The sequence below is a fragment of the Passer montanus genome, unplaced genomic scaffold (assembly GCF_014805655.1).
Source record: "Passer montanus isolate IOZ18808 unplaced genomic scaffold, ASM1480565v1 scaffold8, whole genome shotgun sequence".
Taxonomy (NCBI): Eukaryota; Metazoa; Chordata; class Aves; order Passeriformes; family Passeridae; genus Passer; species Passer montanus.
This window is the reverse complement of record NW_024373256.1, coordinates 15,006,420-15,019,301: the sequence shown is the minus strand read 5'-3', so window position 1 is coordinate 15,019,301 and position 12,882 is coordinate 15,006,420. Positions and strand designations below refer to the sequence as shown.

General features: G+C 49.5%; 1 protein-coding gene across 1 annotated transcript in view; it reads right to left on the bottom strand.

The window, feature by feature from the left end:
• The window catches only part of SEC14L5 (SEC14 like lipid binding 5), a 39,273-nt gene extending 26,400 nt beyond the window's left edge, over nucleotides 1–12,873 (bottom strand). Inside the window, exons 1-3 of the mRNA XM_039731849.1 lie at nucleotides 12,811–12,873; nucleotides 9,019–9,124; nucleotides 7,095–7,170 (exon numbers count right to left, since the gene is read on the bottom strand). Of these exons, the coding sequence (XP_039587783.1) occupies nucleotides 7,095–7,157 (63 nt within the window). The 5' untranslated portion in view covers nucleotides 7,158–7,170; nucleotides 9,019–9,124; nucleotides 12,811–12,873. The remainder of the gene's footprint in view (nucleotides 1–7,094; nucleotides 7,171–9,018; nucleotides 9,125–12,810) is intronic.
• Nucleotides 12,874–12,882: the final 9 nt, after the last annotated feature.

The window sequence follows — 12,882 nt, the reverse complement described above, 5'->3', positions numbered from 1 at the left end:
TCATGTCATGTGTGGCATGGGTTGACCACCAAACAACACCTGTTTTGAAGCATTTTTCCCCTGCCACCCAGCAATAGCATTTCAGGCAGTACCTAAAAGCTGTGCCATTACCTGCATCACAGAGGCTGCAAAGGAGCTCCCATGCACTGTGAAGCTCTTCCCTGTGCCACCTGCACCACCCACAGAGAGGGCAGCAGGACCCTCCCCTGTAGCTGCTGTAGCTGAGAGCCCCACTCCAGCCCCCCTGGCAGCTCCACACAGCCCTCTGTGCCTCCACTGCTGCTCCTGAGGATTCCAGCTGCCAGGAGCTGCTCTGCTTCCCTCAGCAAGTCCTCTCTGGCTCCAGAGCTCACACTTTAAAGCAGAGGCTATGAGCCAGCTTCAAATATTTTATTTAAGATTCTACCTTTCTTTATTTAAAACCAGGCTGTGACAATACCATAACAGTGACAACAACCTGGAGCCCCAGATGGGGCTATTCCAGCCTGTAACTACAACTTGGCATTGAGGAACCCCCCAAAATGACCTCTGTGGTGCATCAGTGCCATGGCACTGTAGGACAGGGCACTGTAGGTGGCCTGACAAACAATCTGCAGCACTTAGGAAGCAAGACAGCAGCAGCCTCTGAGGCCTGGCTGGGCTGTGAACACACACATTGAGCTGTCACTGTGAACAAACCCACAGAGCTGATGTGACCCCTGCTAGACATCAGCCTGCTTGTGCATTGTGCAGCTCCCACAGCATTTATCTGTTCCCAGCACACCCCGAGCTGTTGGGTGTTAAGTAGCAAAAGGGGGCTCAGAGGTTCTCTTGCAGGAGCATCACTTCATCAGCAAGTGAAAAATCAAACCCTTTAAGACACCACAGCATTAGGGAGGAGAGCACACCCAGCACACCAGAATTTAAGCAGTCTCTTTATACATCCAATCTGCTAAAGGCAACAGGAAGAAGTCACTAAGTAAAGACACTTCAAATCTAAAAACTTTAACACAGTGCATGCTGATGCTGAAAAGGAAAATAAATTTGAAAAAGTGTATGGAAAGCTGTTCTGGCAGTCAGGACCTGACCTCCAGCATTCAGAGTTTCTTCTTCTCCAGCGAAGCCTGACAGCCAAAATAGCAAGGAGCTGTTTACAATATGCCTGCAACTACAAATCTCCTAACACTGGTGACAAAAGAATGTTAGGCTGGTTGTGAAATGAGCAATGCATTTGGATTTTACTTGTCCCGGATGGTGACCCTTGCATGTAACCCTGGGCCAGATCCTCAGCTGCTGGAACGGAGCAAAAGCTTTGCCAGTGAGCAAACAGTGCAGAGAAGGCTGAGGGACAGCAGTGAGGAGCACTGCCAAATCCACTGGGAATCACTGGGACTGCTCCTGAGAGTCAGGCACAAGAGAAGGACATCTCACATTGGCACCATGGATGTTTGCTTTTCATGGCTATGACCCTGTGTACAGGATGAGAGTAGAGATGATGGAGGAGTATTTCTGCTGCTTACTCCATGAGAAGTAAGTTCTGACTTGAAATAAACTTGCAGCATTTGTAGCCTGAATTAAACTTGTCACTCAGCTTGTTAGAACCTCTGACACTCAAACTAAACTGAGCTGAAACAGAACCATCCACTGTTAATTTCCTACTTCATCTTACCTGTAAATAAAAAACTGCAGATCAAATAAATGTAAAGAACATTGGAGACCTACAAATCTGGAGATGGACTTGGATGAGGGCACAGAGTGATAGGACAAAGGGGAATGATTTCACCCTGCCACAGGGCAGAGTTAGATGGGGAGGAATTGTTCCCTGTGAGGGTGTTGAGGCCCTGGCACAGGGTGCCCAGAGCAGCTGGGGCTGCCCCTGGATCCCTGGCAGTGCCCAAGGCCAGGCTGGGCAGGGCTTGGAGCAGCCTGGGACAGGGGAAGGTGTCCCTGCCCGTGGTAGGGGGTGGGATGGGCTTTAAGGTCCCTTCAACCCAAACTGAATCAAAGAACACTGAATCACCACTAAAACCAGAAGAGTCAGGGATCTCAGATGTTGCAGCTTTCACCTGCAGAGCCAGGCAGGAGGCTCCTGAGCTGCCACAGGTCTGTCAGAGACTCTGAGTGATGCTGCAGATGAGAAACACCCCCACACCAAACAGGCACCCAGAGGAGCCACCCCCACCCAAATTCTCACTGCAGGAGCAGAATTGCCCTGGCCTGATGAGCAGCACTCAGGCAGCACAGAAGCACACAGCAAGGCTCCCCGTGTGTGTCCAAGAGCTCAGGCTCCCAGCTGCACAGATATGTGTCAGCACATGCCGTGGGCAGCACCAAGAAAGGAGGTCAAGCAGAAAGCAGCACTGACTCACATCAGGCACATGTGGGGCTCCACAGCAGTTTGGTCTCAAGCACAAAACACAACTGCACAGGCAATGGGAGCTGATGCTGCTGCAAACCTCCCAGCGCCTGGTCTTTGTTCTTTTTTCCCCAAATCATGACTTATTTTTATATAGTAGTGCAGAAAGATCCCTCTGTTGCAACAGAAACCATAAACTGCTCTTAGCAGTGAGTGCTGAACATGAAGTGCACTGTGGCAAGAGGAGCAAATCACTGACAAATGTTGTCAGAGATTTCTCATCTGCACCACTAACGCAGCAACTGAAATTATCCAGCACATACAGAAGATCCTGTCAGGTCTCTGGGGGGTTATTCCCAACCTGTAGTTTTAGGGACCCAATCCTATAAATCCCCTAAAGTGTGTGAAAATGGTCAACATCAACCGTGAGCATGAAGGGCTGAGGCACCATTAAAAATAACAGGAACACAACTCCCTACCACGTTCAAAGCTGAAACCCTCCAGCCCCAGCTATCTCATCTAACCTAATAATTAATTGCAAATAACATTAAATATGCAACATGTCTCTCTCTTGGCCATTTCCTGCATGTTGGATTTGCTCACCCAAACCAAATTCTCCTCCCCAGTACATCACAGAAGGCTCACAAATATTTGCATCTCTCATATGTGGCAGAGGTACCTTTCCTTCTGGATTTTTCATTAATTATAACATTTTTAAAAAATCCGTTTTAGCGTTCCAACTACAACAGAAAGAAAATGAAAACTAAGTTTATACTTGGGAATTTTCTTGGCTGTAAGATAAAATTAGAAGACATGCAATGTCAAATCTACTGATCTAATTGAAGGGAAGGCAAGATGAGGCCCAGAGAGGCATGGACAATCCATCGGAGGAACAGCTCCATTTAAAAGAGGACACAGACAAAAAGATAAAATAGAAAGGAAAAACATGACAAGATAACAAAGCCTAACAGAAGTCAAGGTTCTTTTCAAGTATAAGGTAAAAAAGGTGTCAGGCAGTGGATATGTGTTTGAAGAGCACAACACTTTTGATCCATTAATGTGAATCCAAGTTGGGAACAAAGCAGGTGGAAATGACTACAGTGACCTTGGACAGGTGTGGAAAAAACACCCTTTGCTTAAATCTGTTTTAGAAGGAAGGACAAGAAAAAAGAAAAAAATTCAAAACTCCCAAATGACAAGAAAAGACTTGTTAAGCTGATTCTCTTTTACTTCCTCAGATGCACAGGACTGGCAAAGAGAGCAAGGAGGGGAATGTTCTTCCAAGGACTTGGAATACACATCAAATCTGCCTGCAAATGCTCCAACCCAAGCTATAGAGCATTAGCAAACGGCAGAGTGTAAATCCAGAGACAATTACCTGACACACGGTAAAGGCATCACCAGGAAAAGCCCCAGCTCATCCCTGGAGCACAGTCTCAGGCACACACACAACCTCTGCACAAGTCCAAGCAGAAGAACTCCTGTTCCTGGGACTGGGCTCTACAAAGGGCAGGGGACCTGTGTGAGCCAGCCCAGAAACAAGGAATTGCTTGCCAAAATCGGCTGTGACAGCCCTATTTCTCAAACTGTATGTGAGCAAAGCACACCCACTGCTTTCTAGGGTCCAAATACTGGAGGTTCTGAGGGAAAAATACTTTTGCCAATTTACTTCCTTTGTTCTGTTCAGGCTGTGTTGTGAGGGATGACCCTCCCCAGTGAGGAATTAAGCACAAGTGTATCAGGCTGAAGGGTGCCCAGAGATCTGTAAAACATGGGGGTGTCTTTGGGTCACCCCTGTGACCTCTGCTTTCCTACCACAGCCTGAGACCTCGGCACTCCAAAGGTTCCCACACAGCATTTGAGGGGAAAAGATGAAAGCAGCTGAATGTCAGTGCTGAGGAAGCTGCTGTCAGATTTATGGTGAAGGAGATTAACAGCAATGCCACGTGCTGAGGAGCAAAACAGCTTCACTGCACACCCACTCCTCCCTGCAAAACTTCCAGCGACTGACAGCTGGTACCTGACAGCTCCGTGAGATCCGAGCTGCCTCCACACGAGCACGGCAGTGGTGGCAGCCAGCTCTGCAGCCAGCTCAGCCTGCACGGACCACACCAGACTGAAATGCTGCTGGACAACAGCAGATCCTGCTGGGAGCACGGGATTTTCACAGGACATCAGGGGGAGGGGGTCTATATTCTGCTCTCTGCTCCACAGCACAGTCTGCTGAGTGACCCTGGAAAAGGAACTTGTTCATAAGAAAGAGGACTAACAACTTTGCTAGGATTTGCTGAACGACCAAAGGATGACATTTACAACCCCAGCCCTCAATTCCCAGGGAATTTTAAGTTCTGTTATGCCGAAAAACTGAAAGCAAATAAAATTAAACCACTGCAAAATTATGCCTACCAGCCCCTGGCCTTTAGGCACGTGCTAACAAGCTTACAAAGGATTTGTCTCAAGGCAGCCCTCCTCAATTAGCAGCCAATCGACTGAGGAGCATCTGGTGGTAGCTTTATCCTGGTAATAGACACAACGAGAATGTGGAGAGGTGTGCTCGGAGCAAAGGCTCCTGGGATCCTTATCACAGGTACTGGTGTCTTATTCTCACACAGGATGCACTGAGAGAGCAAAGAGCACGGCCAGGAAAGCCTCACTGCCACAAACATCAGCCCCAGACTGGTCAGGGCAATTCTGTGGCAGGTTACTGGTTTAGCTGTGAACAGACATGGCCAATCTGGATAAGAGTGGGGGGAAAAGGGGTGGGTTTGGGAGGGAGCTCAGCTGTCAGCAAAAGCAATGTTCATCTGGATGATCAGAGAGCAAAGTGAGCAGCAGCCACTCTCAGCTGTGGCTGCCTTTGGGGTCCCCTATTCACAATGAAGAACAAACTGATGCCCCCGGTTTTCATGGTTGAAATAAAAGGTTGGAGGCTGTTTTGGATGAAACAGATCTCAAGGCATGTATTTCTCAGAAATCTTGAAGAGGCCACATTGTCAAGAGGAACTCAATAGAGGCTCTCCCTTCCATTCATGGAAATCACATCAGCTGCAGCTTTCCATCTTCATTCCGGGCTCCCATAAACTAAAGGAACTGGGAACAGGAACTGGGGAAGCAGCAGGCTAAAAGTGGCCAACACCAAGCCTAGGGATCCCTTCAGCTGACTGAAATGTCCAGCAGATTACAAAACAAAACCTTGCATGATTCCATAAGCAAGCTCTTCTAACAACACACAAATGCTGCCCATGAAATGCAGCAGCAAACCTAATTGTGACAAAGTCCAAAATACCACAAAGAAACTCTGCCTAAAGCAGCTCCCATGGTCAACATCAGCCTTCTGCATCACCAGTGAATGAACTTCAGTGACAGCCCTCAAGTCCCTCGTGGAAATCACAAGATTTGGAGAGAGGTTTCCTGACAGTTCAATCACAGAGTGGATGGGGAAGAACAATACAGAAGACTTTTTCCAAAGATTTCCAGCCTTTAACCAAATCAAAAAGCTCAGTATTATCCTGAATGCAGTTGTAGATCCATCCATACTATGGTGCTGATTGGGATAACATCTGGACAGATTCTGAACTGAGTAGCATTTGGTGATATGGCAAAGAAGGTGTCTGGCCACAAACTGACCCTGCCTAACTATGTCAATTTTTCTTCCTTCCTTGTCAAAGTCGGCAAAGTGAGCAGCAGCCACTCTCAGCTGTGGCTGCCTTTGGGGTCCCCTATTCACAATGAAGAACAAACTGATGCCCCCGGTTTTCATGGTTGAAATAAAAGGTTGGAGGCTGTTTTGGATGAAACAGATCTCAAGGCATGTATTTCTCAGAAATCTTGAAGAGGCCACATTGTCAAGAGGAACTCAATAGAGGCTCTCCCTTCCATTCATGGAAATCACATCAGCTGCAGCTTTCCATCTTCATTCCGGGCTCCCATAAACTAAAGGAACTGGGAACAGGAACTGGGGAAGCAGCAGGCTAAAAGTGGCCAACACCAAGCCTAGGGATCCCTTCAGCTGACTGAAATGCCCAGCAGATTACAAAACAAAACCTTGGGAGATTCCATAAGCAAGCTCTTCTAACAACACACAAATGCTGCCCATGAAATGCAGCAGCAAACCTAATTGTGACAAAGTCCAAAATACCACAAAGAAACTCTGCCTAAAGCAGCTCCCATGGTCAACATCAGCCTTCTGCATCACCAGTGAATGAACTTCAGTGACAGCCCTCAAGTCCCTCGTGGAAATCACAAGATTTGGAGAGAGGTTTCCTGACAGTTCAATCACAGAGTGGATGGGGAAGAACAATACAGAAGACTTTTTCCAAAGATTTCCAGCCTTTAACCAAATCAAAAAGCTCAGTATTATCCTGAATGCAGTTGTAGATCCATCCATACTATGGTGCTGATTGGGATAACATCTGGACAGATTCTGAACTGAGTAGCATTTGGTGATATGGCAAAGAAGGTGTCTGGCCACAAACTGACCCTGCCTAACTATGTCAATTTTTTTTTCTGTCCTTGTCAAAGTCAAAGAATAATTACAGAAGGTTGGATTTTCTTGTTTGTTTGCCTTCCCTTCCAACAACTAAACTGCCATTCTTAATGCTGAGATACTGATCCTTATTTTTCCTGGAAAACTGGAGGAGGGGAGCTGAGGCTGTGTTCCTGCAGCAGGACTGTCACAGACATCCAGCCAAACCCACAGTCCCCCACCTCCCACTGGCCCTCAGCAGCTGGAGCAGGGAAAGTGCTGAGTGTTACTCACTGCCATGACGAGCTCAAAAGGGTATTTGTAGACTCGAACTGGGGACTGGTATTTCTGCACCATTTTTACCACACACCTGTAATAGAGAGAAATTGGAACATTTTAGATCCCCCACACCAAGCCATGCAATACTTTCTAGGCGATTTTTACAGGCATTACTAGAAGTTGTAGCTCTGTACAAACAGTGAGGAGATTCATTAGGTAGAATATCTTGCCTAGTAAGTGGCAGAGACAGAGGCAAGTCTCTGCAGTCCCAGTTCAGAGCTGTGCCCAGCATCCTGTGCTGCTTGCCAGCACTACTGCAATAAATTCAACTTGGAGCTCCAACAAAACTCACAATAATTAAAGCACAGTACAGAGATGTAAAGCCAGAGTGAATTGTACTCTGGACAAGGAACCTGTCTTAGGAGCCTTACAGAGCCTACCTAGCAATTCTTTCCCCTATCCCCCCTCTCTACATTATATCTGTAATCGTTAGGGCAAAATCTTTCTCATTGAAAGCTTCCACAGCTTCCCATACCTTAATGTTTTAAATGCTTTTGTGCACAAAGTAGGATTCAGTTGTTTTAGCTCACTGAAAGGAAGGAAAAGGAAGCAGCATGCTGAAAGAACATGCTTGATGCTAAGCTGGCAATCACATCCCACTGCCTGGATGCCCACTGTTCCAGCTGAACTGAGGCAAGAACTGCAGGGAGCAGGAACACTCCTGTCCTCAGCATTTCCCTGCTCCCAGCCACCTCTCACTGTCCTCATCAGGATTCCTCCCTCAGACTCTCCTGCCCGGCTTTTAACCCTCAAACATGCACCAGTAACCAAAATCTCAAGGGAAGTACACAAATCAGTATAAAAAGCATTATTAGGTTGCTTTCTGCAATTCCTTTAGGAATTCCTTTGTCCTGCTCCTGCCAATACCATCCACGAACATCAGGACACAAAAGGTTGGATGGCTGGTTGGAGGCTCTGTGCTCATTGCACCCCACTCAAATTCCACTGCTGAGCAGACACAGCCCTCGGCAAGTGACGCACTGTAGCGCTGAACTCAACAGTCAGAGCACTCAGACAACTTATCCCTGACATTTTCAGCCCAAACCGGAGGTGAAACATGAATAGGCAATAGATTCTCCCTCAAAAATTGCTGCAAAATGCCATCGCACTGTAAAATCTATGCAAGGGCGAGAGAAAAAGGACTTGAAAAGTTTGAGTACCTGAGAATAGGGGGTTTTTGGAGAAATAGGGCCCAGCAATCAGACAGTTCCTCTGCAGAGGATTACATTACCCAAGCAGCAAAGGTCAGGGCTCACTGGATCTCTCAGTCTCACTGGTGCTAAAAGCCAGCCCATGCCAAGGCAGTCAATGCAGAGAACCTCCCAGCAGAGCATCCAACCCAGAGTGCAGCGAGAGGAGCAGCACAAGCACATCCCAGGAAGCCCGGGCTGCTATCAGGTATCAGATACCTGAGCCAAGAGGCACAGCACAGGGCACCTTGGAACAGGACCTGTAACATGAGGAGGCTGGGCAGGGACCCTCCCGTGAGTGCAGATGGAGCAGGAGAGGCCTCCTCAAGCACATTTAGCTGGGATCTTGCTTATTCTGACCTCACCTCCTATGCCAGGAATTCCTGCACCTCTGCAAAAGGTCAGAAACCTCCACAGCAGGAAGGCTCAAGACAGACCAGTCTACAATCACCCACAGAGGCACCAGCCACAGAACAGTGGGATGGCACAAGCTGTAGCTCAGCAGCCTTAACTGTGCAGCCTGGACAGAGCCACTGCTCCCAGCAGCTGCTGGACCCAACTGGCACAGATTTATTGCCTCTGTGCTCCTCCAGCTGAGGGAAGGCTGGAGAAAAGAGCCAGTGAGTATTACACCCACAGGAAGCTGTGGAAGAATGGCAGCTGATAACTCACACCTGCCCCTTTCATACCTCAGCAGAGTGCAGTGGCAGCAGACCTTCTATGCCCTCTCCTGCAAACAGAGCTGTGAAATGGTCATTGTGCTTCTCAAAGCAACGGGGACTTCTGCTGTAAGTCCTGGAAAAAAAGGAAAAAAATATCAGAAAAGGCAATGAAAGGTGGCTACTTGGAACACCAGGCTGAAGATAATGATTAGTACTGATGAGAACAAAGAGTCCCAGGTGTTACCATTGGGCATCTGGGCCACATTAACTCATGATGTGCATCTTACCAGGGCTTTAGCACCAAAGACAGATGTGTTTTTAAATTCATCTCATGTTCCCCTCAAACTATAAACAGGTATGTTCAACCACCAGAAAGAAACCACCCAACCAGAGAGTATGTCTGCTCCTCAAACACCCTTCCAGCTCTGCAGTGGCCCAGGCTCCCTGCTCCACTTCCTATTTGCATCTGGCTAAAAAAACATATTAGGGAAGACAACTCAGGTGAAGGACAGTGACCCACTGAATTGCAGCAGGACCACTGAGAAACCCCAATCCACAGGTGGAGGCAGACATGGAGCATCCATAGGGAAACACCAGAAAAAGGCTCAATGCCAGCTGGCCAAGCCCACAGTAGTTGATAAAAGCTCAGAGGCTGAAGTCATCAATGCATTGAAGCAACAAATCTGGCTACTAACAACCATCCCAATAATAGCAACCCTGACCATCCCAGTAGATATTAAAAGCATTTAAATTCTTGCACAGCTGAACACAGAAAGCAGCAGCAGCCACCACATTTCACAAAGCATCCTGTGACACACTGTGCCAACAACAGTGAGCCCTGAGAGCCTCAGCTCCCTGGGCACCCCTTGTGCTGCAGCCCACACAGCAACTCCTCTGTGAACCAAGCAGAGAGAGCTCATTACAAGCTCCAGATCCACCTGCCGGGTGCTCCAGGGAAGGAGGTGGGAAGAGGAGGGATATGGACCCCTGAGGGCACTTGCTGTAATTCTGGAGCATTGCAGAAATGGATTCTGAAGGAGCCATGGTGCTCCCCCAGCACAGGAGCCAGGCCTGTGAGGGCTCCCGTGAGGAACACACATGGCTACACAAAGGGACAGGCAGTGACAGTAACTGTGTCTCCTTCTCATCCAGAATCACCCCCTGCACACCTGAGGGATTTTCCATATGTTTGACTTCTATTCTATTATTTGTAGGAGCAGCTTACTCGACAGAATGCAGCCAGATGGTTGGAAATCAGGAACTGAGTGTATAGATTAAATACCCAGAAATCCCTGAATCAAACCCCCCACCCCAGAACTCACTCTGCTCCTTCCTCACTGGAGCTGCCTGTTGGATGTGGCACTGGCAGCAAGTGACTTTATTAACTTCTCCCACCTGTGGTGGCTGCTTTTCATCTTGAAGAGAACTGAGCAGGTTTTTTGTTTTGTTTTTGACAAAGAACTGCTGAAAATAGCAGGATTCTTGACTTCCTCAAATACCATTACACCACGTGAAAGCCAGCTGTGGCACCCAGCTAAGCTGATATTTCCAGTTAGAAAAGGGGGACTCCACAGGGCTGCATTCTTTCCTCCTGCCTTCTGGAGAAAGGTGTGTGACATTTCCTCTGCCTGGGGCCCCTTTCACTTAGAGATATTGTAATTGATGCTTTACACACAGAATAACAGCACAGCACCAAGCTGTAGGATATCTATTAGAGCTTTTTCACCTGAGAACTTAAGAACAAGTCTCTTGAAGCTTGATGTAAGGAAGGCCCAAGGCAGAATGGTGCCAGAATAAACCTTTACCATTTTTTAGAAGCAGACATCTGCTCAGGCAGGGCTTAATCTTGCCCCTGAGAAACACCTCTGGAGCAGGTGAAGCAGCATGGAGGGTGCAGGTCCTGTGCTGAGGTGGAGCCTGGGCACTGCTCCAGAGCTACCTGGAGTCCTGGCAAGGATCAAAACCAAAGACAAGCAACACAAGCACCCAAACAACAACATCTATACATTCCTGACCGCACAATGAAGAAGTCTTTTTGGCTGAGGGGAAGAAGGAAATGGAGCTGTGTCCAGCACTCTGCTCTCAGAGCTGTTTCTCTTCCATGTGCGTATCACAACAAGCCCCACGCCAAATATTTCCACACATCCATCTCATAAAGTAATTTCCTCACCAAAGAATCACCATGGAACTTTTATGCACAGCAATACATTAACTCCCTGATATTTGCCAGCCTGCAGCAGGAGATAAGCATTCCTGAAGTAAACCCCTCATTCTCCACCTTACTACTCCACAGGAAGTCATACCACATCCATTTATCCATCCACTGTAGAAAATATTTCAATTCTCAAACACAATTTAAGAGTGGGAGACACAAAATCCTGGAATGGTCTGGGTTGGAAGGGACCTTAAAGCCTATCCTGTTTCCCCCCCATGCATTGGACAGGGACATGTTCCACTGTCCCAGGCTGCTCCAAGCCCCATCCCACCTGACCTTGAACATTTCCAGGGATGGAGCAGCCACAGCTGCTCTGGGCACCCTGTGCAAGGGCCTCATCACCCTCCATCCCTTGTCCCCAGTCCCTCTCCAGCTCTCCAGGAGCCCCTTTAGGCTCTGCAAGGGGCTTTGAGCTCTCCCTGGAGCCTTCTCCTCTCCAGGTGAGCACCCCCAGCTCTGCCAGCCTGGCTCCAGAGCAGAGGGGCTCCAGCCCCTGGGGCATCTCCATGGGCTCCTCTGGACCCACTTCAACAAGTTCACATCCTTCTTCTGCCAAGGACCCCATGCTTCAGTTCAACACATAAATCAAGAGCAGAACCAGGCAACAGCTCACTCGACAGTACAACAAAGCACCAGCAAACTGTTTCAGTCTGCCCTGAGTGAAGTCTGCAGCTGTATTTTCCCTGAACAGAGGCTGGCTGTCATCAGCCCCACCAGATAAGTGGTGCCATCAACACAAGCACCTTCTCACCATCGACAGACCAATTTTACTGCTTGGAGAAGTTCAGCCAAGTGACCCAGAGAATATACCTGGTTCACCTTGAAGCTGACTTGAAAACATGGAATCACAGAATGGTTTGGAAGGGACCTTAAAGCCCATCTCGTTCTAGCCCCTGCCAAGGGCTAGCTCTAGCCCCACCACCCCAGGGTGCTCCAAACCCCGTCCAGCCTGGTCTTGGGCACTTCCAGAGATGGGGCAGCAACAGCTTCTCTGGACAACCTGTTAAATCCATCAGTGCACTAACAGCATTGATCAGGGTCACCCTTTGTGTTCATAAATACTTCAGGGCGAGTTTCAGGGTGGATCTGTTGAACCCCGAGCCCCGGGGAGTGCCCGGCTCTCCGGAGCCGCTGGGGCTGGAGCCGGGGTCCCACTCGCAGCCGCCTCCAGGGCTCGGCCCGCCGGGAGCGAGCCCCGCCCGCGCTGCCCCCGGCACGGCACGAACGCGACAACTCCAGAACCGCTGCGTTCTGCCCTTGGACCCCAGCGGATCCCCCACACCCCGAGCCCACCCCAGTCTTCACCGGCTCCTTCCCTGATCCCACAGCATTATGACTAAAATTCCCTTCTCGGCTTCCCGTGTCCGGAGGAGAGCGGCTCCCGGCGCCCCCACACCGACCCACCGGCCCCGCTCCGCCGCCTCACGACGCGCCCGGGCACGCGAGGCAGGGAAAGCCTCACACCCACCCCCCCTCCCGCCCCTCCCTCACACGGCGGCCCCGAGGGACCCCCGGAGAGCGCTGCCCACCGCAGCCGCCTCCCGTATCGCACCCCATATTCCCGAGCCCCCTGCCCGGCTCCCGCCCGTCCCGCTCCCCCTCACCGCGGGCGCGGCGCAGCCCGGCCGGACCCATCCCGCTCGCGGCGGCTCCCGCGGCTGCGGCGGCCCCGCCCC